The 26654-nt window shown below is 49.1% G+C and overlaps 2 protein-coding genes across 2 annotated transcripts; both read left to right on the plus strand.

Moving 5' to 3' along the window:
• The first annotated feature begins 6 nt into the window (after positions 1-6).
• On the plus strand, positions 7-5241 carry LOC116441869 (TOG array regulator of axonemal microtubules protein 2-like). The gene is made up of 5 exons (XM_032104265.1): positions 7-60; positions 1244-1460; positions 2794-2880; positions 4060-4509; positions 4968-5241. Exons 2-4 carry the CDS (start codon positions 1448-1450, stop codon positions 4293-4295), a joined length of 336 nt encoding a protein of 111 aa, XP_031960156.1. The 5' UTR covers positions 7-60; positions 1244-1447; the 3' UTR covers positions 4296-4509; positions 4968-5241.
• Positions 5242-25014: 19773 nt separating this feature from the next.
• LOC116441706 (serine/threonine-protein kinase pim-1-like) lies at positions 25015-26654 on the plus strand (the record flags this gene model as incomplete). Its single annotated transcript, XM_032103927.1, is given in 5 exon segments — positions 25015-25288; positions 25502-25871; positions 26087-26155; positions 26158-26253; positions 26548-26654. Coding segments are annotated over 5 exon segments (729 nt in total), but the record flags the coding sequence as incomplete, so codon positions are not given.

A 26654-nucleotide genomic window follows, 5' to 3' on the forward strand; every position in this document is an offset into this window, starting at 1 on the left:
GCACTCCTCCTAGACCTGTGCAAAAGCAGCCCCCAGCTCGTCTCCACTAACACTGTCCAAGTATGTAGGGTGTCTTCATTGTTCCTTTCCTTTAGCTCCTTTCCCAAGCCTGTAGCAGGAAAGTTAATTCAGTGTGTCTTGGCACTACATCCTGGCTGTGTGGGACAGGCTGCTGCCTCTTACCCTGAAATATTTAATTCAGGTCCACGCTTCAGGACAAGTTCTTTCAGTCCAGATGTATTTGTCTGGCAGGTGCCTATTGATGCTGTTCATCAGATGAGGACAGAGTTTTCTGCTGGTGTAACTTCTGCTGTCTCCTACTCCCACTTGGGTTAAGTGAAGGGAATCCAGCCACTGAAAGCGTGGCAATTATTCTCTAGACAAAAAAATGGGTTTGGATGGGGAAGAGAAGTATCAGGCTGGGCTGGTTTAAACCAAGTTTTTTTAAAGGATACTTCTGTAAACTCCATCTTGTCTTGCACAGGCACAACTCTGGTTACTCGTTTCCATCGGCATCCCTAGTCCTCTTGGTAAAGACGGTGCTCACCCTTCTTGGGGGGGGTCTTTTTTCTCTTTGGAAAAGGAGGGAAATGGCTAGGGACAGATCTCTTCCTTCTCCTCCCAGCAGCTGCTTTTTCCCTTTGTCCAGAAAATGGTGCCTGATAATGTGGCTGTCAAGGGACTGAACCTGCTCTAATGAGAGCGGTCCAGCACATTAAATTTCAGAAGTCTACCTGCTAGGTAGACAATTGGTCTGGATCCTGGAAGAGTTGATCAGAGCCCTGCACTTCTCCAGACACAGGTTCTGAGACAGATGGAACAAAACCTGGATCTCCTCCAGCCATAGTTTTGGCAAAATCGTAACTGCCCTCAGAACTTGAGGCAACTGTGTAGAAAAAGGGGCATTGTAAATATCTGGTTGCATACTTCGAAAGCAAAGATACTGTTTTGCATCAATAAATGGGATGAATTTAATGACTGAAATGTGGAGAGAAACACCATAGGAACTATCCTGTCCCCACCCAAAGCTCTTCAAAATATATGAAAATCTTTCAACCAGCATGAGGTTGCGCAACCATTCCAGAGAGTGGCCCACAGGAAAACAGGGAAATTGTGCAAGCAAGTGCTGACCTGACAGGAAGGATCACTTTCATCTTTTACATTGCTGAGTGCTCACTTCTGCGTCCCTTCCTCAAACAAGGACATTTTAATCCAGCTTTCATGTTGTTTGTTCTCTTCACAGATTTTTGATTATTTTGTCCCGAGACTTGGTGATACGCACAAGAAAGTGAAGCAGAAGGCGCTGGACGTGCTGGCTGAAATCATAAGCATCCTGAAAGATGGCTTAAACCCGGTGATCATCTGTCTGGTTGAAGGAATAACAAACAACCTAAACTCAAAGGACCCCGGGGTTTATGCCGCAGCTGTGAAAGCGCTGGAAGAATCCATGGCTCACTTAGGTAAGGCTGAGCCCTGGCATGGACTCTCCTCAAGTGTGTCTCTGCCTCTGCGAGTCAAGAGAACGCTGAGGGCCTTGACAGCTGTTGTTGTCTGTGGAAACCTCCAGCTGACATCCACCAGAAGCTGTGCAGGTGCAGTCCTTACGCACCAGTCCCCCACCAGGCTTGAATGTGCATCAGCATTTCCCAAAAGTCCCAGGAGCCCTTGGCTCTGTGCTGCTTGTCTGAAGAGGAAGTGCTGGACTACAGCTTTGCTGGAATTCAGGGCCAAAGGGATTTTTGGAGTTTGCCTGGGCCCCAGTTGACTTCCCAAATGAATAGCTTTGCTGTTGGCATGAAGGGACACTGGCGCATCAGAACCTCTGCAGAGCAGCCTCCTGGAAGGCTCCACATCATAGGCATTAGCTTCATTAGGACAGCAGGATCAGTTCTTTACTGCATGCTTGCATGAAGATCATTTGGGACCTCCTTTTTGTATCTCATGCAGGAAAGGAGCTCTTAATAATACCCTGCTACTGAAACCCACACTGGGGTGTAGCTCTGTAGTGGTTCCCAATGAAGCAGATTGCCTGCTTTGTCACTGCCAGCCCTGTGACCCTGTGAGGGACCAAACTTCATCCCACACATGTTCTGTCTCCAGGAAAAGCTTGCCTTGGCTTATTAGAGTGGTAGGACTGGAGGCTTGCAGGCCAATGCAGGCAACAGCAAATTCAAACAAGACCCCCCAAAACCGCAACAGATAGGCACAAGGAAAACCAAAATACATACGCCGGTCAAGTATTGGGAAATCAGTTCATTTTCCAGTCTCTCTGCCAAGATCTGATTTCACAGATGTTACAGAAACCCACAGGCTACTGAGGCACTGAGCAGTAATAGCTCTTGTATGAGTAACTTGGAGTCTTGTCCCTAGATCCACACAGGTAACCTGACAATTTAAAAACAGCGTATCCTTCAGGTGGGAACGGAGGTGTGAATTTTGGAGCCTTCTCACCCTTTTCCATAGGGGAGGGAGAAGATCGCTTCTGCAAAGCTCTGGGATGCAAAACCTTTTCACTGCTTACGTGTGATTGAAGTCTAGAGGTCCCTGATGTGAAATGTTTAACATAGCTCCTGGTACAGCAGACAACTTTGGATTTAAAATGTGAAAGGAGAGCTTTTCTTTTGGAATTTAAAATCCTCCCAAGTAGGCTGGAAGGAAAGAAGAAAAGGATTCAAAAATCGGCAGGAATTTCCTTTCTTTTGCAAAATGTAGTTGCCCCTGCCCTTTCCCACCCCACTGTCCTTTCTCTTATGACCTCAGAAGAGAGAGCAGAAACGTGTGTTTCCCTTGTAGATAAAGTATCCCTGATGAAAGAGTTCAGCCACCGCAGGAGTGAACTGAAGGGCCAAGCTCTGCTGGATGTCACGGAGCATCTCTCAGGTATGGCCTCCCCTTCTAAGGCAAGAGGTCTTCCGAGGCAGAATTTACAGGGAATGCCAGTGAATAGACACCAGAGTGGCTCCTCCAAATCAGGAGGTGCTGAGCTTGTCCCTCCTGCCCAATACCCATGGAAGGTGTATTGGGCAGGTTTTCCCTGGCTGCTGCAGAGGTGTGCAGCATCTGAGATGGGGGCGGCACTCGGCCTCAGGGCTGAGCTCTCACTGGGGCATCTCAGAAGCTGCCTCCAGGAAAGGGAGGGGCTAAAAGTTCCCAAGCTGGCTCCTCTCTTGGAAGCTCAGGGACAGCTCTGATCCTTTAGGGAAAATGGTGGCAAATGCTGTTTCAGGGGATCGGTTTGTTTTGTCCTCACAGAATTCTTGCTTTGCTCTTGGAAAGTTTTGAGGCAGAAGCCTGCAGTGCCTGGGGGTCACAGCTTAGGTCCAAACTCAGCACACATGTTAGAGGCACGGATTTTGTGCAAGGCAGCCTTTGGGGGCAGAGGGGCAGAAGCAGAGTGCTGAGGCTCCCTGCCTGTGCTGTGGAAGTGCCATTGGACTGAGCATTTCAGGGTGTGCAGTCAGGGTCTTCCTATGTCAGCGCTGCCCAAAATGCTCCAAATGCAGCTGATAATTGATTGCTCAGAGGAGCTTGCTATGTCAGCAATAGCCAAGGGATGGGAAAATGATAATCTCAATATATACTAGAGAAGACAGTGTATAGCCTTGCTTTATTTATAGCCTTGCTTTAGCTGGGGCTAAATCCACTGCTAATTAAGCCAGGTCACAAAAACGGAGTCATCCTTTTTATTAGAAATCTCTCAATTTACCTCTCTAAAGTGCCTTTCAAACCTTCAGCAGTGGGTTTAGACAACTTCTAAATGGAAATAAACAGCAATTTGACATTTTGGTCATTCATCATGCCGGAAACAGATTGTGGAATGATTTAGTAAAGGTGTGAAGTGTGCCACAGGTACAAGGCTCGGATCTGGAGAAATTAGTCCTGAGGGCTTGGTGGTTCTGTTTTGGGGATGTTCAGCTGCTTTGCCCATTTCTGGATCATGGGGCTCTCACTGTTATTTCACTGATCTTAGCCAGAGAGACTCCCAAAATCACAACTAGAGGTAGATCCTTGTTTGCATTAAGGCTGGTGGTTAAGAAGTTTGTGTCTCTCTTCCGGCAGCGCTTGTGGCATGGGTTTATCCCAGGAGCCCCGAAGTCGTCCAGCGCTACGCCCTGCCCGTGCTCTGGTCCTTCCTGGGGAACAAGGCGCTGCCTGTCCGAAGCGCCAATGTCCGCACTGTGGTCACCAAGCTTGCCTGCGCCCTCTACAAGGTGATGGGCGCCAAGCTGAGGAAGCATGCTGCCAGCCAGCCTCCGCATGTGCGGGAAAACCTCTCCGACATTTTGGGCTGGTGAAGGCTCGAGGACCTGCAGAGAGATGACAAAGTGCTGAGTTGGACACCTCCGGACGTGACTTCTTAGCTGTGCCAAAAAGGACAGAATGCAAAGGAAGGGTGTGCACCTGCCCCCGCTCTCTCCACCCCCCTTCCTAGTCGTGGCATGGGGTGCCTGAAGCAACTTCCAATTGAGGACAAGGTGAAGGCTGAGCATGGCTCAGCCTCACAAAGAGGTAAGGCGGGAGCTGGGCCGCTCTCTGGCGGGAGGAAGGCTCTTGTGCCAGCCTAGAGAGCCTGGGCACATTGCCAGGGAACAGTTCTGCCCTGCATGTGCCCCCTGCACTGAGCTGTGCTGCTCCCAGTGCCCCGTGGAGCTGTAGGGCTGCTCAGCTGTGGGGCCGGGAGAGGAGCAGGAGGGTGCGTGTGCAGCTGAGCCATTCCTGGAAAGCACAGGCCTCTGGGCTCCCTGCTGTCCCAGGGCAGCCCAGAGGCCAGGCTGTTCCTGTGCTGGCTCTGTGCAAGTGGGTCAGGGTGTCCCCCTGGCCTGCCTCAAGTGGCTGCTGGCAGGAGCAGTGTTTCCCTGTGCAGCTCTTTAGAAGTTTCCAGGTGGTCTGTCCCATTAAATACGTAGCTTCAGATGCTTTAGGTTTGCATTGCGGCCTCTGTTATATTTTGTGTCTCCACTTTGCAGGCGTGACTGGCTACAGTCTTATCAAGAAGTTTTCCTTGGACATTTCCTATGTTCCCTAACCGACAAAGCCCTTGCCTCCTGTCCAGAAGAGCTCTCTTTCCTCGAGCTCAGGAAGAGGGTTCTGCCTGTCTGAAGAATGTTTGAAGATTTGGATTTATACATTAGGCTTTGTAGTTACAGATGTACATATGTTCTGACATGTAGATGTAGGTTTGAATAAATGTGTTATCATTTTATCTTTTAAATTTTGAAAATAGATTTTCAACAGTATATATTTTATTTTGATTGTTTTTGTTTGTTTTAAATAAAATAATTTTTAAGAAAAACAAGCCGAGAATGTGAGACCTGCTAGCCTAGAGGTTGTCAGAGTGCAGCTGACTCAACGTGCCACTGTCTCACGGTATTCTTTCCTCACAGCGCCTCTCCTCTTCCTCTTTTGCCATGTTTTCTTCATGTCATTTGTGCTGCTGTTTGTTATTTAGCATTACAATGGGGCCACCTATTACCATGTTTGGGGGACAATGGACCCAGAAGATCCTGTGTAGTCTCCAGTTTTCTGCCTCGATCTATTCTGTGCTCACAAAAGGCCTGAGCAAAGCAACAAAGAGAATGTGCCCAAATCCCAAAGCTTTGCTCCTTTGCAATGTCAGACAGATCTGGCTCAGAGGTGTCTTCAATCACAATTCCATAGGTAAGAAGAGGACGTGTATTTCACTGGGAAAAGAGGCACTGCTTTGGAAAAGGCATCTGTATGTATATTTACCCAGGACAGCAGTCCAACGGCGTTGTTTGCAACTTGTTTGCAGAAGGATGAGCGGACTGTGAGGTTATTGAACAGGTGACAAGGGTTCCTCAAATCTGTACCCTAGCCTGGGTGCCATTCAGCCCAGAGTTATGGGGTAATGGCGTAGTACATCCCACACACATTCTGCCTCCAAGAAAAGCTTGGCTTGGCTTAATCGAGTGAAATAAATAGAAGAGCAGTGAAATGGACATTTAAACTCGTCACTTTAGCGTGATTCTCCTGCTTTCCAATGTCAGCCCTGTACCTCATGCTCCCAAGGCTTGTTACGAACGAGTGTTTGAGATTGCTTAAAAATTCACTGTCAAGGTTATCAGTAAAACCAGATTGAATATGTCCTAGGTTACAGTGTAAGATGCAACCAAGAGTATGTATTCTATTGTCACCTTCACAAGCTGTTAAAACAGATGGGGCTGTGTTTGTTATCTCCTACCATGACTCATCCTGGATAAATCCCTCTGGGGGCTATCTCTGTTTAATGGACAATCAATGACCCACCCCATGACTCACAGAATTACATCAGCCCATTGGGAGATGCTCCACCCAGGGGGAGGAGCCAAGCGTTCCCACCTGGATATAATCAGGTAGGATTGAAGCACAAGCAGCTCTTCCCTACTGGATTCCCAGAGGATAAGGGCTACTACTGGACCTTCAGCTGAAGACCAGACCCTTCTACAGGATCACTGCTTCAATAGGACCACTTCATCTGGGCTGCTACCACCACCCTGACTAACAGGGTGTCAGGTTGTATCCTGACTCTGTCAGTGTTCTTGTACTATTGCAATTATTTTAGTTTTCCTATTAAATTACAGTTCTGTCTTGTGATCTCTCACTGGTTTGTTTTCAAACTAGTACAGAATATTAAGTAACAGCTCAACAAAATTTGTTGGCAACATTCACACTAATACTTACTAGTCCTTTAAGGCACAACAAGGAAAAAAAGCAACAAACAAAATGCAGTCAATCAAACCAGACATGAACTGAGAACTCTGTGTGTGTGTGTGTGTTTAGACGGGTTTGACAAAGGGAGAGAAAGGACAAGGATGAAAAGGAATGTGGCCTAAAAGCTTAACAGCACTCAAGCTTAACAGTAGTTAAACTGGAGCCGTGAGGAGTGGGGGTATTGGCCCAGGATCCATTGTTGATCGACGATCCTGTGAGTACAGGAAACTTGAGCTCGCTGGCTCTGAGAGGCCCCACTGGAGGTTGCCAGTGGCAGCCGCTGTGGTCCAGGAGAGCTTCCAGGGCTTCCTTTTGGACCGCTGTTTATGGGCCACAAGACAGTGGGCTTCAGTCATAAAATGCTTCATCATGGCCGCACTTTGGGTCAGCACCCTGTCTTTGGAAGTGCGAGAAGAAGGATGTTATGGCCTTCAGGCAAGAAAAGTAGTTTCCAAGACTGTTCATAGAAAACCCCAGGAGCTGGTTAGACAGCACAAGTTCCTGGGAGCACTCAGTGTTTTGGGCAAGCTCAAGAGGAGCTGAGTCCAGGGGCTGTTCATCAAGGCTGGGGCCTAACAAGCATTTCTGAGATCACAGTGTGGCCTGACAAGGCCAGGGAAGATTCACCACCACAGTGTGAAGCATGAAGTTTTGATGTGGAGTAAAAAGCCGCTGCATGAAGTTTTGATGTGGAGTAAAAAGCCATGGCCCAGTGGAAGCCCGGGGCAGTTTCCTCAGGCCTGCGGGAGAATCCCACTGCAGATCCTTGTGCCACTGATTCCATCTCTCCCCACTTTTCTCAGTTCTTGGTGGCAAGGTCACTTAGGTTAGACACACAGCTCCCAAGAAGTGCTCCTGTATTTCTCTATACAATGAATTAAAGTGAGATTACACATCCCAAATCTGTGTTTTCTTTCTGGCAATCTGACTGATTGCAGGAATTTCTGGAACATCAAACTTGCTTCCTCAAATATTTCCTATGCATGGTAATGAGCACAGAGGGAAGATTTAATGTTAAAAGCTTTGCCCAGGCAATGCTCTTTTGACAAGTTCCCTCCTTAGCTGTCCTTGGGAAGATCTGAAAGGTTCAATTGATGCCATGAAGATTTTTGCCTTTTCTTTTATACCCCTGTTATACTTTTTTACAACTTCTGTATTCCTAGTGCTTTTTGCCTACATTCTTGGACTTGTTTGTCAAGCTAAGAAACTAAACATTTTAGAAGCTTCATAGCTAGGGATCAGTGTGCCCCAGAGGACCCCAAGGTCCTCTCCAGAACACATTCTGTAAACCAAGATAGAACCATCCAGGGGAAGGTTCCTTGGGGAGGGGAGCTCACTTGAGCCTCTCATTGGGGAATCTTTGATAGATATGCTAATTAGTAAAACCTATAATGTTATACCCAATGTTGAGAGGGGAGACACAGAGAGATAGACTCGGCAGGGTGCATCTTGATGCCTATGACCTGGACGTGTACACCTAAGGATCCTTAAAAGAAATACCAAGGTAAAATCCCTTTTCCCCTTCTAACCGTGTATGACTCTTGATTTTAAGACCATGAAAAGGCATCAGTTGCTGGCGACCACGAAGGGACCCTAAAGACCTTGAAAATTGCAGTCTTGGTTTGGAACACATCTTGCTTTGCCCCTCTCTTTGCCAGCAAATTACAGAGGGGCCGGAGCAACAATCTAAGACTGTGACCAGGACTTTAGGGCCCAGCACGGAAAGGCAGAAGCACGGAAAGAGGGGGACCGATATTACCGAGGCTGTGCTAGCACTAGGGAAGGAGATCTCCGAGGGGGTTGGAAAGGTTGGGGGCATAGAAGCCCACGAAAGGGGAAAGCTTAAACTTTTCCCCTCCAAACTGTGGAAAGGAGGGGACGCCCTCCGTGGAGTCCACAGGAGCCCAGAGGCTGCACCCTACCCAGCCGCAGGAGTGGCTCAGAGGTTGGTTGATTGGTTGGTTGGTTGAGACGTCGGGAAATTGTGGGTTTGAATCGTTTTGAGACCAGATTTTCACGCGCGCATTTACTGCTTGCTAAAACTAGTTGCTTTTTAGTATTTTAAAGTGCTGTTTTGAAGTGTTTGTGTAGTAACCTAGATAAACTGCCTGGGAAATTGGAATTCCAAGGCCAGATTGCAGGCTGAATTCCAGAGTTGAGAGCTTTCCACTGGCAGAGTTTTCCTGTCTGTGAGCAAACATGGGCAGTGTGAATGAAAAAATCCCTCCTAACAGCCCATTAGAGCTGATAATATAACACTGGAAATGGCGGACAGGGCGAAAAACTACTTTGGACACCCGAGAATTGATCAGATTGTCCACACAGGTTTGGCCGACGTTAAAATTAAGTCAAGGAAATTGGCCTCGCTATGGGAGTTTGGAAAATAACATCATTAATGACCTGATGGTAGACTTGAGATCATTACGTGGGTTTGATGAACTAAGATATGCTGAACTTTATACTATGTATTTGAACAGGGAAGAAGCATATGTGGTAGACAAAAGTAATGTGGAAATGACTTTGAGGAGGAGAAAGGGAAAGAAAAAGCCGCAGCAAGCTGACTCGTATACTAATACGGACAGGGAGATTGATATGACAGATACAGATATGGTAGCACCAGCTTTGCGCAATGGGGAGGGGTCTCCCCTCCCTGTTCAACCGCCGGGGCAGCCCGCACAAGTGGGGGTGAGGGGGTGGGGGAACGGTGGCTCCGCCACGGCCACCGCCGCCGCCGCCACCGACTCCACCGCCGGGGCAGCCCGCACAGGGGGGAGATGGGGGAGCGGTGGCTCCGCCTCTGCCGGCGGGGCAGCCCGCACAGGTGGGGGCGGAGGATGGGGGAGCAGTGGTGCCGCCGCCGCCACTGCCGCCGCCGCCGCCTCCGCTGTCGCTGCCGCTGTCCGAGCGGGGGCAGGGGAGGGGGCGAGCGGCCGGCTCCAAGCCGCAGGAGCGGCGCGGGGCCCCCCCACCCCCAGCCTCGTTGGGGGCGGAGGGTGGGCGCGGAGGTAGCAGAGATGCGGATCGGCCGCCGCCCCCTGACCGCCCCAGAGGCAGAGAAGAGGCAGGTATGCCACCGCCCCCTGACTTTTCCAGAGGCAGGGAAGGGGTGGATTGGCCACCGCCCCCTGACTGCCCCAGAGGCAGAGAAGGGGTGGATTAAAAGCGAATGGGATGATTTTGATACAGATGGTTCTCACGGGGAGGGTGGTAGAAGAAGGGGCAGGGTAGCCCGAGAAGCTTTGAGAGCAGTCAGTCCCGTGGCTAAACACACAAGGTCCAAAACAGATAAAGGGGGGCAGGAAGAACTTGTATTAGAAGCACCTCTGAGACAGGCTGTGGGAAATCAAGGAGTCATTTATATAAAGGCACCATTTTCTCTTGGAGAATTACAGCAGTGGAAAAACTCAATTGGGAAGTACAGGGACAACCCAGAGAGAGTAGCTATGCGTGCAGAAATAGGCCATAAAATCCCAAAACCCAGATTGGGGTGATCTAAATGTTATGCTAGATGAATTATTGGATAAAACAGAGAGAGAAATGGTCAACAAAGCTGCTATATCTGCTATAGAAACTCAAATTGCAACTGGGAGTCTTCAAGGGTCAGTTAATGATATCTATCCCCTAGCAAACCCTAACTGGGATCCTAATGTCCCAGAACAGATGGAAAAGCTGAAGCGATACCAAAAATGGGGGGTTGTTGGGTTAAAATGTGCTGTTCCTAAAGCAGTGAATTGGGCTCGGTTATATGAGATCAAACAAAATCCAAATGAGACCCCCACAGAGTTTCTAAATAGGCTTAAAGAGGCTGCACAAAAATACACTACCTTAGACCCTGACTCACCTGAGCAGCAGATCCACCTGGCCTACCTGTTTATAGGTCAATCTGCTAATGACATAAAGAAAAAGCTGCAAAAGATAGATGGGCCACCGGACATAAGTAAATTGTTGACTGTAGCCTGGAAGGTATACCAGAACAGGGACTTAGCAGACAAAGATAAACATCGTAAACCCCACTACAAGAAGAAGTATGATAAGGAAAAGTCATCTGACACATCAAAAAGGGGTCCCCCTTTTCCCCTATCTGAGGACCAATGCGCAATTTGCAAAAAACAGGGGCACCGGAAAAATGAGTGTCCATCACGAGCAGAGAAGAAGCCCCCAGTTTCGGAACTAACTGTAAATACAGACTGACGGGGACCGAAGGTAACTACCCCAGCAGAGCCTTCGGTTGTAGCTAAGCTGGGGAATGACGATGTTGAATTTCTGGTTGATACAGGGGCAATATATTCTGTGTTAAATACTTTAAAAGGTAAACTGAGTCAAGACACTGTGGATGTGATTGGAGCTACAGGGGTAAGTGAAACAAGGCCTTTTTGCCAACCTTTAAAATTCAAATTGGGAAAACACTGGGTCACTCACCAGTTCCTGTATATGCCAAATTCCCCAATGCCATTGTTAGGCAGAGATTTATTGGAAAAATTGGAAGCAGAAATTAAGTTTTCAAAGGAAGGGGGAGTGAAAGTTATAATCCCAGAATCTAAAATTATCGAAGCAGCTGCTATACTTGTACAGGAATGCCATGGAAAAATTCCCAAAGAAGTTGAAGAGGCTGTCATTCAAATAGTGTGGGCCGATGATTCTCCTGGGAGATCCAAAAAAGCTGAACCTGTGAGTACCACACTCAAAGCAGGGGCTACTTCAGTAAGACAAAGACAATATCCTCTGAAATTAAAAGCTCATAAGGGATTGGTACCTGTGATTGAAAAGTCTCTCAAATTTGGGTTGTTAGTAGAATGTGAATCCAGGTACAACACACCAATCTTGCCAGTAAAGAAAGCTGATGGTAAAAGCTACAGGTTGGTACAGGATTTGAGGGAAATCAACAAGATAACACAGGACATACACCCAGTGGTAGCAAATCCTTACACACTTTTGACAACACTAACAAATGAATTAGGGTGGTTCACTGTTTTAGATCTCAAGGATGCCTTTTTCTGCATTCCTGTGCATAAGAATAGCCACGAACTCTTTGCTTTTGAGTGGGAGAATCCAGAAACAGGGAGGAAGACCCAGCTTACCTGGACAGTTTTACCACAAGGATTCAAAAACAGCCCGACCATCTTCGGAAAACAGCTGTCAAAGGAGCTTGAGGACTGGAGGAAACAAGAACCAGGAGGAGCGGTTCTCCACTATGTTGATGACATCTTGATAGCGGCCAAGACACGAGATGACTGCATCGAGCTCACTGTAAGTCTGTTGAACTTTTTGGGCCAAAGTGGGTATCGGGTCTCGAAAGAGAAGGCACAGGTTGCCAGGGAAACAGTAGTATACCTGGGCCTGGAAATTTTCCATGGACATCGCCAACTCAGCAGAGAACGGAAGGAAGCCGTCTGTCGACTTCCAGAGCCCCATACCGTAAGGGAGATGCAGGCCTTCCTGGGAATGGTAGGTTGGTGTCGCCTGTGGATATCAAACTACGGTATACTGGTGAGACCTTTATATGAGGTCCTTAAAGCAGCTGAAAAGGGGACAATCGTGTGGACAGAGAATGCCAGGGCTGCATTTAAACAGCTGAAACATTCCTTAATGTCAGCCCCAGCTCTGGGACTGCCGGACTTGACTAAACCTTTTGAACTCTTTACACATGAGCGACTGAATGTTGCTCTGGGGGTACTGGCACAGCACCTTGGAGACCAGCGAAGAGCTGTGGCCTATTTCTCAAAACAACTAGACAATGTCGCCCAGGGTTGGCTAGGATGCTTGAAAGCTGTGGCAGCAACAGTCCTTCTGATACAGGAGGCCCGTACATTCACCCTCGGGCAGCACATTGTCGTGTATGTACCCCATGCAGTGATAAATGTGCTGGAGCAAAAGGGGGGACACTGGCTCTCCCCTAGCAGGATGCTCAAATACCAATCTGTGTTGTTAGAACAGGATGATGATACTCTAAAGACAACTTCTGTGGTCAACCCTGCGACGTTTTTATCATCTACGTTACTTGACAGTGTGCCTGAGCATGATTGTTTGCAGACAATAGAGGAAACTTATTGCAGCAGACCAGACCTGAAAGATGTTCCTTTGAAAGATCCAGACTGGGAATTGTACACTGATGGGAGCAGCTTCATGAGAAACGGTAGGAGGATGACCGGTTACGCCGTAACCACCTCAGATAAAATCATTGCGGCAAAAGCCTTGCCTCCAGATGTATCATCACAGAAAGCTGAACTCATTGCACTAACGAGAGCTCTAGAACTGAGTGAGGGGAGGAAGGTGAACATACAGCCTGATTCCAAATATGCCTTCAGTGTTGTTCATGCCCACGGAGCTATTTGGAAGGAACGTGGCCTGCTGGCTGCTCAAGGTAATGAGGTTAAGCATGCTAAACAAATTCTTGCACTTTTACAGAGCATTTGGAAGCCTACGGAAGTAGCTGTCATGCATTGCAAGGGTCACCAAAAAGGGAAAACAGCCCCCGAACTGGGAAATCGTTTTGCTGACAAAACAGCCAGGGGGATTGCCGAAAAAGGCATTTTTGCAGTGGTACCACAGAAAGAGATAGATTTGTCATCATTTACCCCAAAATATGATCACAAATTAATTAAGTTCCTTAAGGCTGAAGTCAAAGAAGGTGGGTGGGCTGTTACCCCGGTAGGACAAGTCGTAGTTCCACCCCGATCCTTCGGGAAATAGCCCAACGAGAGCATGAAAGTACCCACTGGGGAACAGAAAATCTTTTAAACATTTGAGGAAAGTAGTGATAGGGAGAGGAATGACTGATATTGTACAATCTGTAACAAGCAAGTGTGAAACCTGCTGTAAAAACAACCCTGACACAAGCAAGAGAGTTGTGTTAGGAGTGACAAAGACAGGAGATCTCCCAGGAGATTATTGGCAAATAGATTTTGCTGAGATGCCACGCAAAGAGGGATGCAGGTATATACTGGTACTGGTTGACACCTTCAGTGGATGGCCTGAGGCTTTCCCCTGTCGCACCAACACAGCAAAAGAAGTAGTGAAAGCTTTGCTTGATCATATAATACCAAGATTTGGAGTTCCTTTGGGAATGTCATCAGATAGGGGACCACATTTTGCATTTTGTTGCAACAGTGGTTGGGGAAGTTAGCAGGATTTTGGGACTTACCTGGGACCTGCACACACCATACAGGCCCCAGGCAAGTGGCAAAGTTGAACGCATGAATGGGACCCTCAAAACCCAGATTTGCAAGATTTGTCAAGAGACATCCATGAGATGGGTTCAAGCCCTGCCTATAGCCTTGCTGAGAGTCCGCGTACAGCCAAGGCGAAGGGACAACATCAGTCCCTATGAAATATTATACGGCAGGCCATACCAGGTTCCACATATCCCGGGGGAAATTCATATGAGAGGTAAATATTTAATGGCTCTGAGCTCCACTTTGCAGAAGCTCCAGAGATTCGTCATGTTATCCAAACCAATAGGATTGGACATACCTGCTCATCCATTCCAGCCTGGAGACTGGGTCTACATCAAGTGGTGGGACAGTGACCCCTTGCAAGCCAAGTGGAAGGGACCATTCCAAGTTTTGCTGACCACTTTTACTGCGGTCAAGGTTGCTGGCAAGGGACCGTGGATTCACTACTCCAGAGTGAAGAAAGCTTCTGATCCTGAAATCACCAAGAAGACAGAGACTGATACAAATCAGAAAGATGCAGTCTAAACTGTTTTTTACATGTTTGCTGTTTGCCCAACTGGTAACCATGGTTCAGGGTTCACCCCATGATTTACATAAGACGGTGGTCCAAAATGTGTCCAAAATTCTTAATAAGAGCAATTGCTGGATCTGTACTCAGTTACCACCCCTAGATGGGAAGGGTCACTGGCCATTGATTGGCATTTTAATGGAAGAGAACCGCACTGAAATGTGGGAACCAATTTCAGGGAAATAATAGACCCAAGAATTGCAGCAAAGATGAAATTGACAGGGTGGAGACTGGCTCAGCCGTTTGGGACGGGGTTGTATTGGCTATGTGGTGATAAGGCCTGGAAAGTTATGCCCGTGAACAAAGACCAGGCTTGTGCTATTGGGGCTGTGGTCCCAAATATAACAATATTTGACCATCTTGAAAAACCAAATGAGAGGAGAAAAAGATCTCTTAATCCCCTCATTGAACGTCCCACACTTTTTCATAGCATAATCAGAGCCCTTGTACCCGCTTACGGAGTAGTTGCACTGGAGAGAGCAATTGTAAACATCTCAGCTGTCATTGAACATATTGAGCAGCATACTGCAGATGCAATTTCAGCCTTACAAGAAGAAGCTGACAGTCTGTCCCGTGCAGTTATGCAAAACAGGATAGCTCTCAATTTCATACTTGCTGCACAAGGAGGTGTATGTGCTATTGTCAAAACCTCTTGTTGTCCTTATGTGGACCAAAGTGGAAGAATTAAGAAAGATTTGGATGAAATTTGGAAGGGAACTCAAATTCTACATGAAGTGGCTTCTAGAAATAACGCTTTAAAATTTGATCATATTTTTGATACCCTCACCTCATGGTTACCAAACTGGGCCTGGGTAAAAGAAATATTCTTCATAGTTGTAATTGTAGTTATTATCTGTGTAATTTCCTGTGGAGCAGCTGGTAGTGTAAACCGGTTCTGTGGGTAAAAAATAGAGGAGAGTAGAGACTAGACAAGATAGAGTTTTGTTAGTCTCTAAAAGGGGGGAAATGATGCCATGAAGATTTTTGCCTTTTCTTTTATACCCCTGTTATACTTTTTTACAACTTCTGTATTCCTAGTGCTTTTTGCCTACATTCTTGGACTTGTTTGTCAAGCTAAGAAACTAAACATTTTAGAAGCTTCATAGCTAGGGATCAGTGTGCCCCAGAGGACCCCAAGTTCCTCTCCAGAACACATTCTGTAAATCAAGATAGAACCATCCAGGGGAAGGTTCCTTGGGGAGGGGAGCTCACTTGAGCCTCTCATTGGGGAATCTTTGATAGATATGCTAATTAGTAAAACCTATAATGTTATACCCAATGTTGAGAGGGGAGACACAGAGAGATAGACTCGGCAGGGTTCATCTTGATGCCTATGACCTGGACGTGTACACCTAAGGATCCTTAAAAGAAATACCAAGGTAAAATCCCTTTTCCCCTTCTAACCATGCATGACTCTTGATTTTAAGACCAAGAAAAGGCATCACAATGACCCCAGCAAAAGCTCTGCAATGGCCGCCCGCCAGCAGAGCAGGGCTGTCAGCTGTGAACCAAGTGTTGCCACAGGCAGCAGCTTACCCAGGGCAGCAAATCAGGAGCTAGCAAGGAGCTGATCTGAAGGCCAAACCTCCTTAGCTCCTTCCAAGAGCACTGCAACAATTCCTCATTCCAAGGAGGTGCAGTGCTGGACACCAGAGCTCTGGGTGAGGACTGGACACAAGTTTGCTCCCACCGAGTGCTGTGATGGTTTCTGCAGGAGCTCTGGGCTCCTGTGCCTGCCGGACACCATGAGGAGAGAAGGAGCCGAGTACACTGACACACCTTTGCCTCGAGCATAGCCCGGCCTTGACCAAACACACTGAAAGGTTTCCCCTTTGGCCCATGTCTCGAAACGTCCGGTCAGCTGTTTGACGACTCCAGTTGGTTTGGTGTAAAAGAACTTCCCTCAGAAATACTAGTGTCTTGGGGTGACTTTATGATGTGTATCCCATATTGCTGCCCTATGCCCAGAAATTAATTTTTGTGCCTTTTTATGCCTTTAAACTGAGCCTTAGAGGGGGAAGGAAAAACTGAGCAAAACTTTTTCAAAGCAGTTTGCAGCTTGTTCAAGGTCACACACAGATAGTGACTTTTTCTCCAGCTGCGGCAGGGGAGGGAGGAGGCACCCGGCTTGCGGCTGCCCGGTCAGCTTTTGGCCAGTTGTTCAGTTTCTTTTTCTCCAGAGAGAGACTGAGAGTTGAACATTTTTTCCTTCCCTGGAATTTCAGATTTTCTCCCTTTTCTACTGGACTGCTTCAATTATCAGAGCACATCGGGAGGACTTTCCATCGAGCACAGAGGGCCTGGCCCTGGGCCAAGTCCCAGCTCCAAGGAGACCAAAGGGAGGACTCTTAACACTTTGCCAGGTTTTTTCTCCACAGCGAGAGATTTTTATTAGTTAGCATTATTTTCCTTTTCCCGTGTGTTTGTTAAAGAAATCGCTTTTATCTCTTTCACTTTCCGTTAAGGAAAATTTATTTTTTCCCGAACCTGGTGGGGGAGGGGTGGTGATGTGCCTTCTCTCAGGGGATATATTTCTAAATTTGGCCAAACCGGTACAACTAGGTTTGTCTTCCTCCGTGCCTTCCTCTCAGCAGCCTTGGGGATGTTCCTATGTGAAGCCATCTGTCTCAGTTTGAGAAAACTTAGGGCAGTCTGGAATAAGTTGTCTCCTCTAAACTGTTCCAACAATTCCTTTCCAGCAATAGGAAATGAATACTAATAGATGAAAGTGGAAAAAACCCAACACTTTATTAACAAACAGAATGCCCACAAGGCAAGGAAAAATAGGTAAGTAACTTGTAGATATCAAACTGTCAGACCTCACCGTCCTCCCACTGGAACAAAGACCCAAAATGCCAGAGGAAAACCCGCCCAGGACACGCGTTACAAGATGGCGCTGGCTTCTCTCTCGGAAAAACAGGAGTTATCACGGAGTAGTTCTAGCAGCAGATGAAAGCTCGGTGGCTCGCCCAGCGTCGACTTCCACCCCACGGCAGAGCTCCGCAGAACGGTCATGGCAGGTGAGGCGGCTGGGCTGGTGCCCCTCGGGGTCTTTTCTCCCCGGCGTGGCTCAGCTCACAGACTCTTGGGCTGGGAGCGGGGCCACTCCACTTCTGCAGGCACGATGTCCCTGGTCTTGGACAAACAGTTTTCTCCTAGGAGAGCCCTGCATACTGTTCCACACATCTTTCCTAAAGGCCCAAACCAACTCCAGACACTGTACCTACAGCAGGTTTCCACAAAGGGCTGCAGAAATCCAGGACAGCTGCAAGTGAGTGTCGGAAGGGTTTTGTCCTGGTCCTGACAACAGAAATCTTAATAATCTGAAGGAATTTCATTCAGATGTAGCATAGGATCTGAGTTTTTTCTATTGATATGTTTCATGATGACGAACAAGCCGGTACAAGGCTGACATGTGAAACCATGACCATGTCCTCCAAAGTGACCAGATTAATTGTCCATTTTATTATTCTTCTGGTTTTTCCCCTCATATAAGCCAAGGCAAGCTTTTCCTGGAGACAGAACATGTGTGGGATGAACTGTGGTCCCTCACAGGGTCACAGGGCTGGCAGTGACAAAGCAGGCAATCTACAGAGCTACATCCCAGTGTGGGTTTCAGTAGCAGGGTATTATTAAGAGCTCCTTTCCTGCATGAGGTACAAAAAGAAGGTCCCTGATGATCATCTTGCAGCCATGCATAAAGAAGTGATCCTGCTGCCCTAATTAAGCTTTGGCTGTGGCAATGACACTCTTCCCACTCATCTTTTTACACAGACACTTCAGGTTTTCCCCACACTCTTGCAATACTGGCAGTGGCTGTTTCCTATTTACTGTTCTTCCCCAGAGAGTGATGGTATAGCTGCAGCTTGGAAACAAAATGCCCTGAGATCTGGGGATCTTGAAGGAGCATGAAATGCTAATTAAATGTTAATCTGGGTAGCTACCCAGATCTGCACTTAGCAGTATTCTGAGGCACCAGCAGGAGGATCATGCATCATTCCCGTTTGTTGGTGTTCCTGTTTCTGGTGTGCAAGAGCAATGACTTAGCGGAGAGACAAAAATGCCCCTATTCAAACAGTGGGTGTGCAAGTAGACATGAAGTTTCACTGCCTTTTCTAGGATATTTTAGAAAGATCTAAGAGAATATTGCAGGAGGGAGCAGGTGCCTAATTTTGTCTCCAGAGGAATCCCCAAAGGACACATCCACTCTGCTGGTGATGGCAACTCCATAAGCTCACGGACTAGTTTTCCCTGACACATGCCAGCCTTCCCAGGCTTCACTAGTCCGGGATTTGACCCATAGCTAAGCAAACACACGCAGCCACGTGACACAGAGTTGTTCCTCCAGAAAACCTAATTAACACATTCACATGCATTTTCTTCTCTAACATCTGAACCTGGAAACCATGAAGACTTTGGTGTCAAAAGGTTACAGTTTGCACTGGGCTCAGAAGTGTTTTTCCCTAAGGCAGAGCAAATTGACATGTGAGGTTTAAAAGCTTCAAATGACTATGAAAGGCAACTGAGAAATAAATTCTGGAAAGGCAGCAGTGTCAGTGATCATGCAGCCCACCAAGAGCTGGAGCTGAACCCAGAATTGCTTCGTCCAGCTAGGCAGGAATTCAATATGCTGGCAAGCACTGGTCCATGGTACCAAATGATCCCATACCCGTGGGCTGAATGGCACCCAGGCTAGGGTACAGATTTGAGGAACCCTTGTCACCTGTTCAATAACCTCACAGTCCGCTCATCTTTCTGCAAACAAGTTGCAAACAACGCCGTTGGACTGCTGTCCTGGGTAAATATACATACAGATGCCTTTTCCAAAGCAGTGCCTCTTTTCCCAGTGAAATACACGTCCTCTTCTTACCTATGGAATTGTGATTGAAGACACCTCTGAGCCAGATCTGTCTGACATTGCAAAGGAGCAAAGCTTTGGGATTTGGGCACATTCTCTTTGTTGCTTTGCTCAGGCCTTTTGTGAGCACAGAATAGATCGAGGCAGAAAACTGGAGACTACACAGGATCTTCTGGGTCCATTGTTCCCCAAACATGGTAATAGGTGGCCCCATTGTAATGCTAAATAACAAACAGCAGCACAAATGACATGAAGAAAACATGGCAAAAGAGGAAGAGGAGAGGCGCTGTGAGGAAAGAATACCGTGAGACAGAGGCACGTTGAGTCAGCTGCACTCTGACAACCTCTAGGCTAGCAGGTCTCACATTCTCGGCTTGTTTTTTAAAAATTATTTTATTTAAAACAAACAAAAACAATCAAAATAAAATATATACTGTTGAAAATCTATTTACAAAATTTAAAAGATAAAATGACAACACATTTATTCAAACCTACATCTACATGTCAGAACATATGTACATCTGTAACTACAAAGCCTAATGTATAAATCCAAATCTTCAAACATTCTTCAGACAGGCAGAACCCTCTTCCTGAGCTCGAGGAAAGAGAGCTCTTCTGGATGGGAGTCAACGGCTTTGTCAGTTAGGGAACATAGGAAACGTCCAAGGAAAACTTCTTGATAAGATTGTAGCCAGTCACGCCTGCAAAGTGGAGACACAAAATATAACAGAGGCCGCAATGCAAACCTAAAGCATCTGAAGCTACGTATTTAATGGGACAGACCACCTGGAAACTTCTAAAGAGCTGCACAGGGAAACACTGCTCCTGCCAGCAGCCACTTGAGGCAGACCAGGGGGACACCCTGACCCACTTGCACAGAGCCAGCACAGGAACAGCCTGGCCTCTGGGCTGCCCTGGGACAGCAGGGAGCCCAGAGGCCTGTGCTTTCCAGGAATGGCTCAGCTGCACACGCACCCTCCTGCTCCTCTCCCGGCCCCACAGCTGAGCAGCCCTACAGCTCCACGGGGCACTGGGAGCAGCACAGCTCAGTGCAGGGGGCACATGCAGGGCAGAACTGCTCCCTGGCAATGTGCCCAGGCTCTCTAGGCTGGCACAAGAGCCTTCCTCCCGCCAGAGAGCGGCCCAGCTCCCGCCTTACCTCTTTGTGAGGCTGAGCCATGCTCAGCCTTCACCTTGTGCTCCCTGGCAGTGACCCCGGGGGCAGCGCTGCTCAGCTGCCCCTGCCGGGGCTCCTGGGCCAAGGCCCCCTGAGCAGGCTGCGAGCGGAGACCTGCACTGCCAAGGCCGGGCTTCCGCGCATCCGTCTTCAAGCCGAAAAGTTCAGCCAGTTCCCTTGGGAACAGAGGCATCCCAGGTCCTATCACACACCATGAATTTTTTCCCTTCTTCATCTGGGTGTTTTGTCTACAGAAGAAGCTGTAGATCAGGTACAAGGGAAGAAGTGAGTTAGTCGAACTCCAGCCTTTGATATCTACTCATCGAATGGGTGAGGCACTCAAGGGGTTTTTTAAACTACTGAGAAGATCGCTTTGTTTTGATCTTTCATGAAACTAGCATCGCTGTAATTCTTCTTAACAGTATGGACCTGCCAAGCCTGAAGGGCAAGGTGGAAGGCTGCAATGATAAGAGGGGAAAAAACCCATTCCTTCTTGAGACTGGGCTTCTGTGCATACCAAGTGCAGACCCACACAGTCCTGACTGCCGTTCCTGCAAACCAGCAAGACCTCTCAGCAAGCAGGCAGGCCTTGCTGGTGTTTTAATAGCACCGTTATAACATCCTCAGGGTTCGAGCTGATCAGCAAGCAGAGGAAGGACGGGAAATTTATTTTTAGTGAGACCTGACATTGATGGCAATGGTAGAAACAGGCCTTGCATCTTATGACCATGTCCACTTGTGGTCTGCTGTGGCCACAGTCCCTGTCCTGGCTGGCAGTATGAGTGATTTGGCTACTGAGAAAAAGGAGAAAGCAGAGTAAACTAAGGACAGAATGTTGTGATGCCTTGGGCATCCCAACAGGATCATCTGTACCTGTCAGCCACCTACTCTGACACAGAGCCAGCACTGACCACCATCGACCAGTTTTCCCTGAAATCTGCTGGGATTTTTTTCCATTTGGCTGAGGCCTTTCATCTCCATTCTATCCTCACCTTTTTCTTCAGCGGTCTTTCCTTTTCCACTGAAGTCCATGTTGGAACCCGTGCTTCTGCCTCGCAGAAGTCTCTGGGTTTGAATTTGGGAACGCTCTCGGCGTAGACAGCGACGGGAGCTTGGTACCCAGCCTTAGAACAAGGTCGGGGGACTCCAATCGCCAGCAGTCGGCACAGAGAGGCAGAGCCAGACGCGTCTCCTGCCGCTGTGTCTGTGACACCCGCCACCTTCACAACCTCAGCGCGGGGCTGCCCCTTTGTGACGCGCTCGCCCGTGGTTCTCTCGTTTCCATGGCCGCAAAACCCCCATCCCAACACCATCCCCTTCCCTTCCCAAGGGCAGCCAGCCCTAAGCCCCAGCAGGCCAGGCCTGTGGCTTTGACACTGTCTAGGAGGAAAGGCACTTTCCAAAGCTACTTTTCAAGGCATTTATTTTTGTAACTCCCACTCACATCTGGGCTGGGTTTTGCACTTTTTGGATTTGATTTTTTCTGTTCACAACAAACGAAGGGCTGGCACATGAACAATGGCACCCCATGTTAGAAGTTGAAGAAGCTTTGCACTTTCCATTAGATATCCCCAGTATTCAAGCAGCCCATATCTGTAGGGAACAAACTGGCCTATCCAAACAATCCACTTTTGCTCTACTTCATTTTTCCAGGGGTTTATTCCCTGCTTTCCTTCCTGCAGAGACACCCAAACCCAACATAAACATGACCTGCCTCAAAATATTTCTGATCTTGGCTAATCCTAACAATTGAAAATCTTCCTAATGGAAATACCACTGGGCAGGTCATTCTGAAATGCTCTCCAAGAGAGCTCCTAAAACTCAGAGAACTAATCATTCTGTACAGGCCTCCACCAATGATAAAATCATGTGGCAGCCAAGCAGGTAAAAAAAGGAATAACTTTCTGAAATCAGGATTTTTTTGCCCCTGTAGAACATTACAGTCAATAATAAAAGAGAGAAAGATAAGCTTTAATGAGATAGCTCACTCCTAGTCCATGAATTAATCCAGCAAAAATGCCACCTTACATACTCGGCAATTCTTCTCCCCAGATGCATTCAGCATTCCAGCTGCATATCAGCAATTAAGGAACCATTCCAAAGGGGCCGTGCCCAGGATTTGGCAGAACTAACCTGAGGCAAGGGACCAGTGGATCTGATCCCTTTGTCTGCATCAGCAAAATTATTTGTTCAAATCTCATCTTTCCCATCTATTAAAGGAAGCTTTGCCCCCTGCACTAGATGCTCCCGGTATTCAGTGGGCCGATATGATCAGTGTATCTGTAGGGTGTAAATTGGCCATGCAAATGTTCTCCTTCCTTGTGGCAGGGGTTTATTCCTGCTTTCTTTCCTGCAGACACACCCAAACCCAACATTAACATCACCTGCCTCAAAACAATTCTCATCTTGGCTGTCCCTGAAAATTCAAAACTATACACAGAGCGTTTCCCTGTCCCCAGGGACAGGCTCTAAGGCTGGGCTCTCACTTGCACGGAATGAAGAAGAGCTGCTGCACTTGCCAGCGGCTCTGGGGTCTCGCGATCAGCGCTTTGAGCGCAGCCTTTGTACACACTCCGCCTCCCTGAGCCGAGCAGCATTCCTGGGCATGGGCACCGCCGCTGCAGCCCAACATCCTCCGGGCACAGCTGCAGGAAGGAGATTGCAACGAGTCCTGGCTGAAGGAGTCTCCAGTCTGCTGCAGCCCTTCACCTGGGGCGGAATTGTCTTGTGCCGCCATGGGGGGAGCAAAGGGGTGATGGGCTCTGTGCAGATGAGGGTCTCCTCGATGTGCTGCTGGTCGCTGGGCCCGATACAGCTGCTGGTGCGTTGCCCCGCAGCATCAGGAGCCTGCATGGAAAAATAACACTGCCAGTGCGAGTGACAGCCACCCATCCCTGCCATGGCCCTGCCCACAGGGCATCCTGCCTACCAAACTGCTCGAGTCAGGTCATGTTAGAGCAACATAAAAAATGTTCAAATGATGCATTTTCCACATGCTGTCAAAATCATGGCCATACAGTCCACATGTTGGAGGCAGACTGCTGTCAGCAGAATGGGGGAAGCCCCAGCAGCTGCTCTCCCCATGGCAGGATGCCCATGGCAGCAGAGGCAAGTCTCTGACCTTGCCCACTGCAGTGGGACCCAGGACAGTGCTTTGGAGTTGTTCCCACTGAACTCAGGCTGCTGCTACAGCAGCAACATCACTTCACACATTTGATAACAAAGAGTTGGAATGGCACACAGGACTTGCCCCAAGAGCTACAAATAAAAGGCGGGGTGGTTAGAAGAGTTTGCTCCTTTTTAATACAAGCAGGCCTGGATTTAAGCAGGGACACTGGGCTAATCATACTGGGGACTGCTTTATAAGCCTTGTCTCTAGCAATTCCCACCAGTCTGCAAGATTTTGTCAGTAGAAAGGGGTAGATAAGATTTTACAGCACATCCATGAGCAAGTCTGGGCCAGAACTCAAAGCACAAGACAAATACTCCCAAATCTGCCCCTCATGGGGAAAGGAAGCAGAAAAGCAGATGAAACAAGTGCCATTGCAGCTAAATTGCCTGCATTTATCTTCTGGTCCAACCTTTCTGTACAAAATCTCCTCAATTCAAACACACAGCTTAAGATCAAGGAATAAAAGTGTTTCGAGAGCATTTCAAGCCTGATTCCTCTTACTTGCACGGAAAAGTAGATGCTAAATTCCTTAAAAACACAAATGCGGGTCTGTTTGGGACTGCATCCTTCAAAACAAGGAATGGAGGTTTAGAAGCACAGAACTGTTTCCATTGGGAAAGACCTTTAAGCTCACAGAGTTCCCCCAATAACCTGAGCCCGCTAACACTGCCAAGGCCACCACTAAAGCATATCCCAGGACGGGATGCCATTGGCCTTCTTGGCCACCTGGGCACACGCTGGCTCACGTTCCGCCACTGCCAAGCAGCACCCTCAGGTCCTTCTCTGCTGGGCAGCTTTCCAGCCACTCTGCCCCCAGGCCTGTAGCCTTCCGTGGGGTTGTTGTGGCCCAAGTGCAGGACAGGACACTTCACCTTGTTGAACCTCATACAACTGACCTCAGCCCATGATCCAGCCTGGCCAGATCTCTCTGTAGAGACTGCCTACCCTCCAGCAGATCAACACTCCCACCCAGCTTGGCGTCGTCTGCAAACTGGCTGAGATGCCCTTGATCCTCTCCTCCAGATCATTGATAAAGATATGAAACACGACTGGCCCCAGTGCTGAGCCCTGGGGAACACCACTTGTGACCAGCCACCAACTGCATTTAATTCCATTTCATTCCAGCACTCCCTGACAGTCTTCACCCAGGGAAGGAAGAGTGCATGAAGTACTTCAGGCTTTTTCCTCAGGCTTTGTTCTATGTTTCCCCCCACATCCAGTAAAAGGCAGAGATTCTCCTCAGCCCTCCTTTTGTTGCTGTTGTATTTACAGCAATAGTTCTACTCTCTTTTGCAAGTTTCTAGGAAGAAATTCTTTACTGTGAGGCTGCTGAGGCACTGGGAACAAGTTACCCAGAGAAGCTGTGGATGCCCCAAGCCTGGAAGCGTTCAAGGCCAGGTCAGATGGGGCCCTGAGCAACCCGGTATAGTGGAAGGTGTCCCTGCCCACAGCCAGAGCTTTGGAAGTAGAGAATCTTTCAGGTCCTTTCCAATCTAAATCATTCTGTGATTCTAATGATTTCCCAGCAGGAGTCACGTTAAATATGGGCGTTGTTTCCGGTTTCTCTCCCCACTTGCAGGTGGCCATCAAGCGAGTGTCCCGCGATCGCATCCCGGAGTGGGCGCGGCTGGTGAGTGAAAGCCGGCGGGGCGTGGCGGGCGGGGCTAGGGCGAGGCCCGGGAGGGTGGGAGCCGGGACGCTGCGAGGGGAGCGAGCGTGGAGTGAGCGGGGGCCGCGGAGCGTCCCGGGCCGGGCAATGGCGAGCGGCGGTGGGGCCGGGCCGGGGTGCCGAAGGCTCGGCGCAGCATCGGCCCCGCTGACGGCATCGCGGTCCCCCCCGCAGCACAGCGGCGCCCTTGTGCCCCTGGAGCTGGCGCTGCTCTGGATGGTGTCGCGCCCTGGCTTCCGCGGCGTGGTGCGGCTCCTGGACTGGTTCGAGCTGCCCGACGGCTTCGCGCTGGTCATGGAGCGTCCGGAGCGCTGTCAGGACCTCTGGTACTTCCTAGAGGAGCGGGCGTTCCTGACGGAGCCCGTGGCGCGGGGGCTGTTCCGCCAGGTGCTGGAGGCCGTGCGGCACTGCACCAGCCGCGGCGTCCTGCACCGCCACATCAAGGCCGAGAACGTCCTTGTCGACCTGGCCACCGGCGAGGCAAAGCTCATCGACTTCGTGTGCGGCACGGTCCTCCAGGACACCTTCTACACCCGAATGTCAGGCGAGCCCAAAGGCGGGGCCCAGCCGGGCAGCAGAGATTATTCCCCCCTTTGCTGGCAGAGGGGGAAGAGGGAGGGAGCGAGGGGAAATCCTTCTGCAGCCGGCTGCAGCCAAGTTGCTTTCCGGCGGGGCAGGGGCTGCCTGTTGTGGAACGGGAGCTGGCTGGGAGGGGGCAGCACTCATCAGGGCCTGATGAGCTGCGCCCGTATCCCGTAGGCACGCCGGAGTACAGCCCGCCGGAGTGGATCCTCTTTGGCTGCTACCATGGCCAGCCAGCCACCATCTGGTGGTGCTCTATGAGCTGGTCTGTGGGCACCTTCCTTTCAACACGGATGAGGACATCATCCGGGGCCAGCTCTTCTTCCCGCCCTGGGTGTCTCAAGGTGGGGATGCGCCTTCAGGGCACAGCGGGAGGAGGGAAGGACGGGGTTGGCAGAGGGCAGGTGGCACGCAGGCGTCCTGCTCTTGCAGCTAGGGAGGAGGTTGATCTCCTGGGGTTAGCTGGAGGAGGTGGCACGTGTGCCTCTGGGCTGCTCTCGTCCGAAAGGGAGGATCGACGGGAAGGTTGGGGTGCAGCTTCCGAGCGCTCCTAGTGTGGCCTGGGCACCGTGGAATCTGGGAGAGCAGGGGCAGGAGCCTTGTCCCGCTGAGCAGCGGTTTCCGGTTTCTCTCCCCAGAGTGCCAGCACCTCATCCGGTGGTGTTTATCCATGGACCCCGTGCACAGGCCGTCCTTGGAAGACCTGTTTGAGCATTCTTGGCTGCAGGACCGTCACCTGTGGACC

The sequence above is a fragment of the Corvus moneduloides genome, chromosome 3, assembly GCF_009650955.1.
Source record: "Corvus moneduloides isolate bCorMon1 chromosome 3, bCorMon1.pri, whole genome shotgun sequence".
NCBI lineage: Eukaryota > Metazoa > Chordata > Aves > Passeriformes > Corvidae > Corvus > Corvus moneduloides.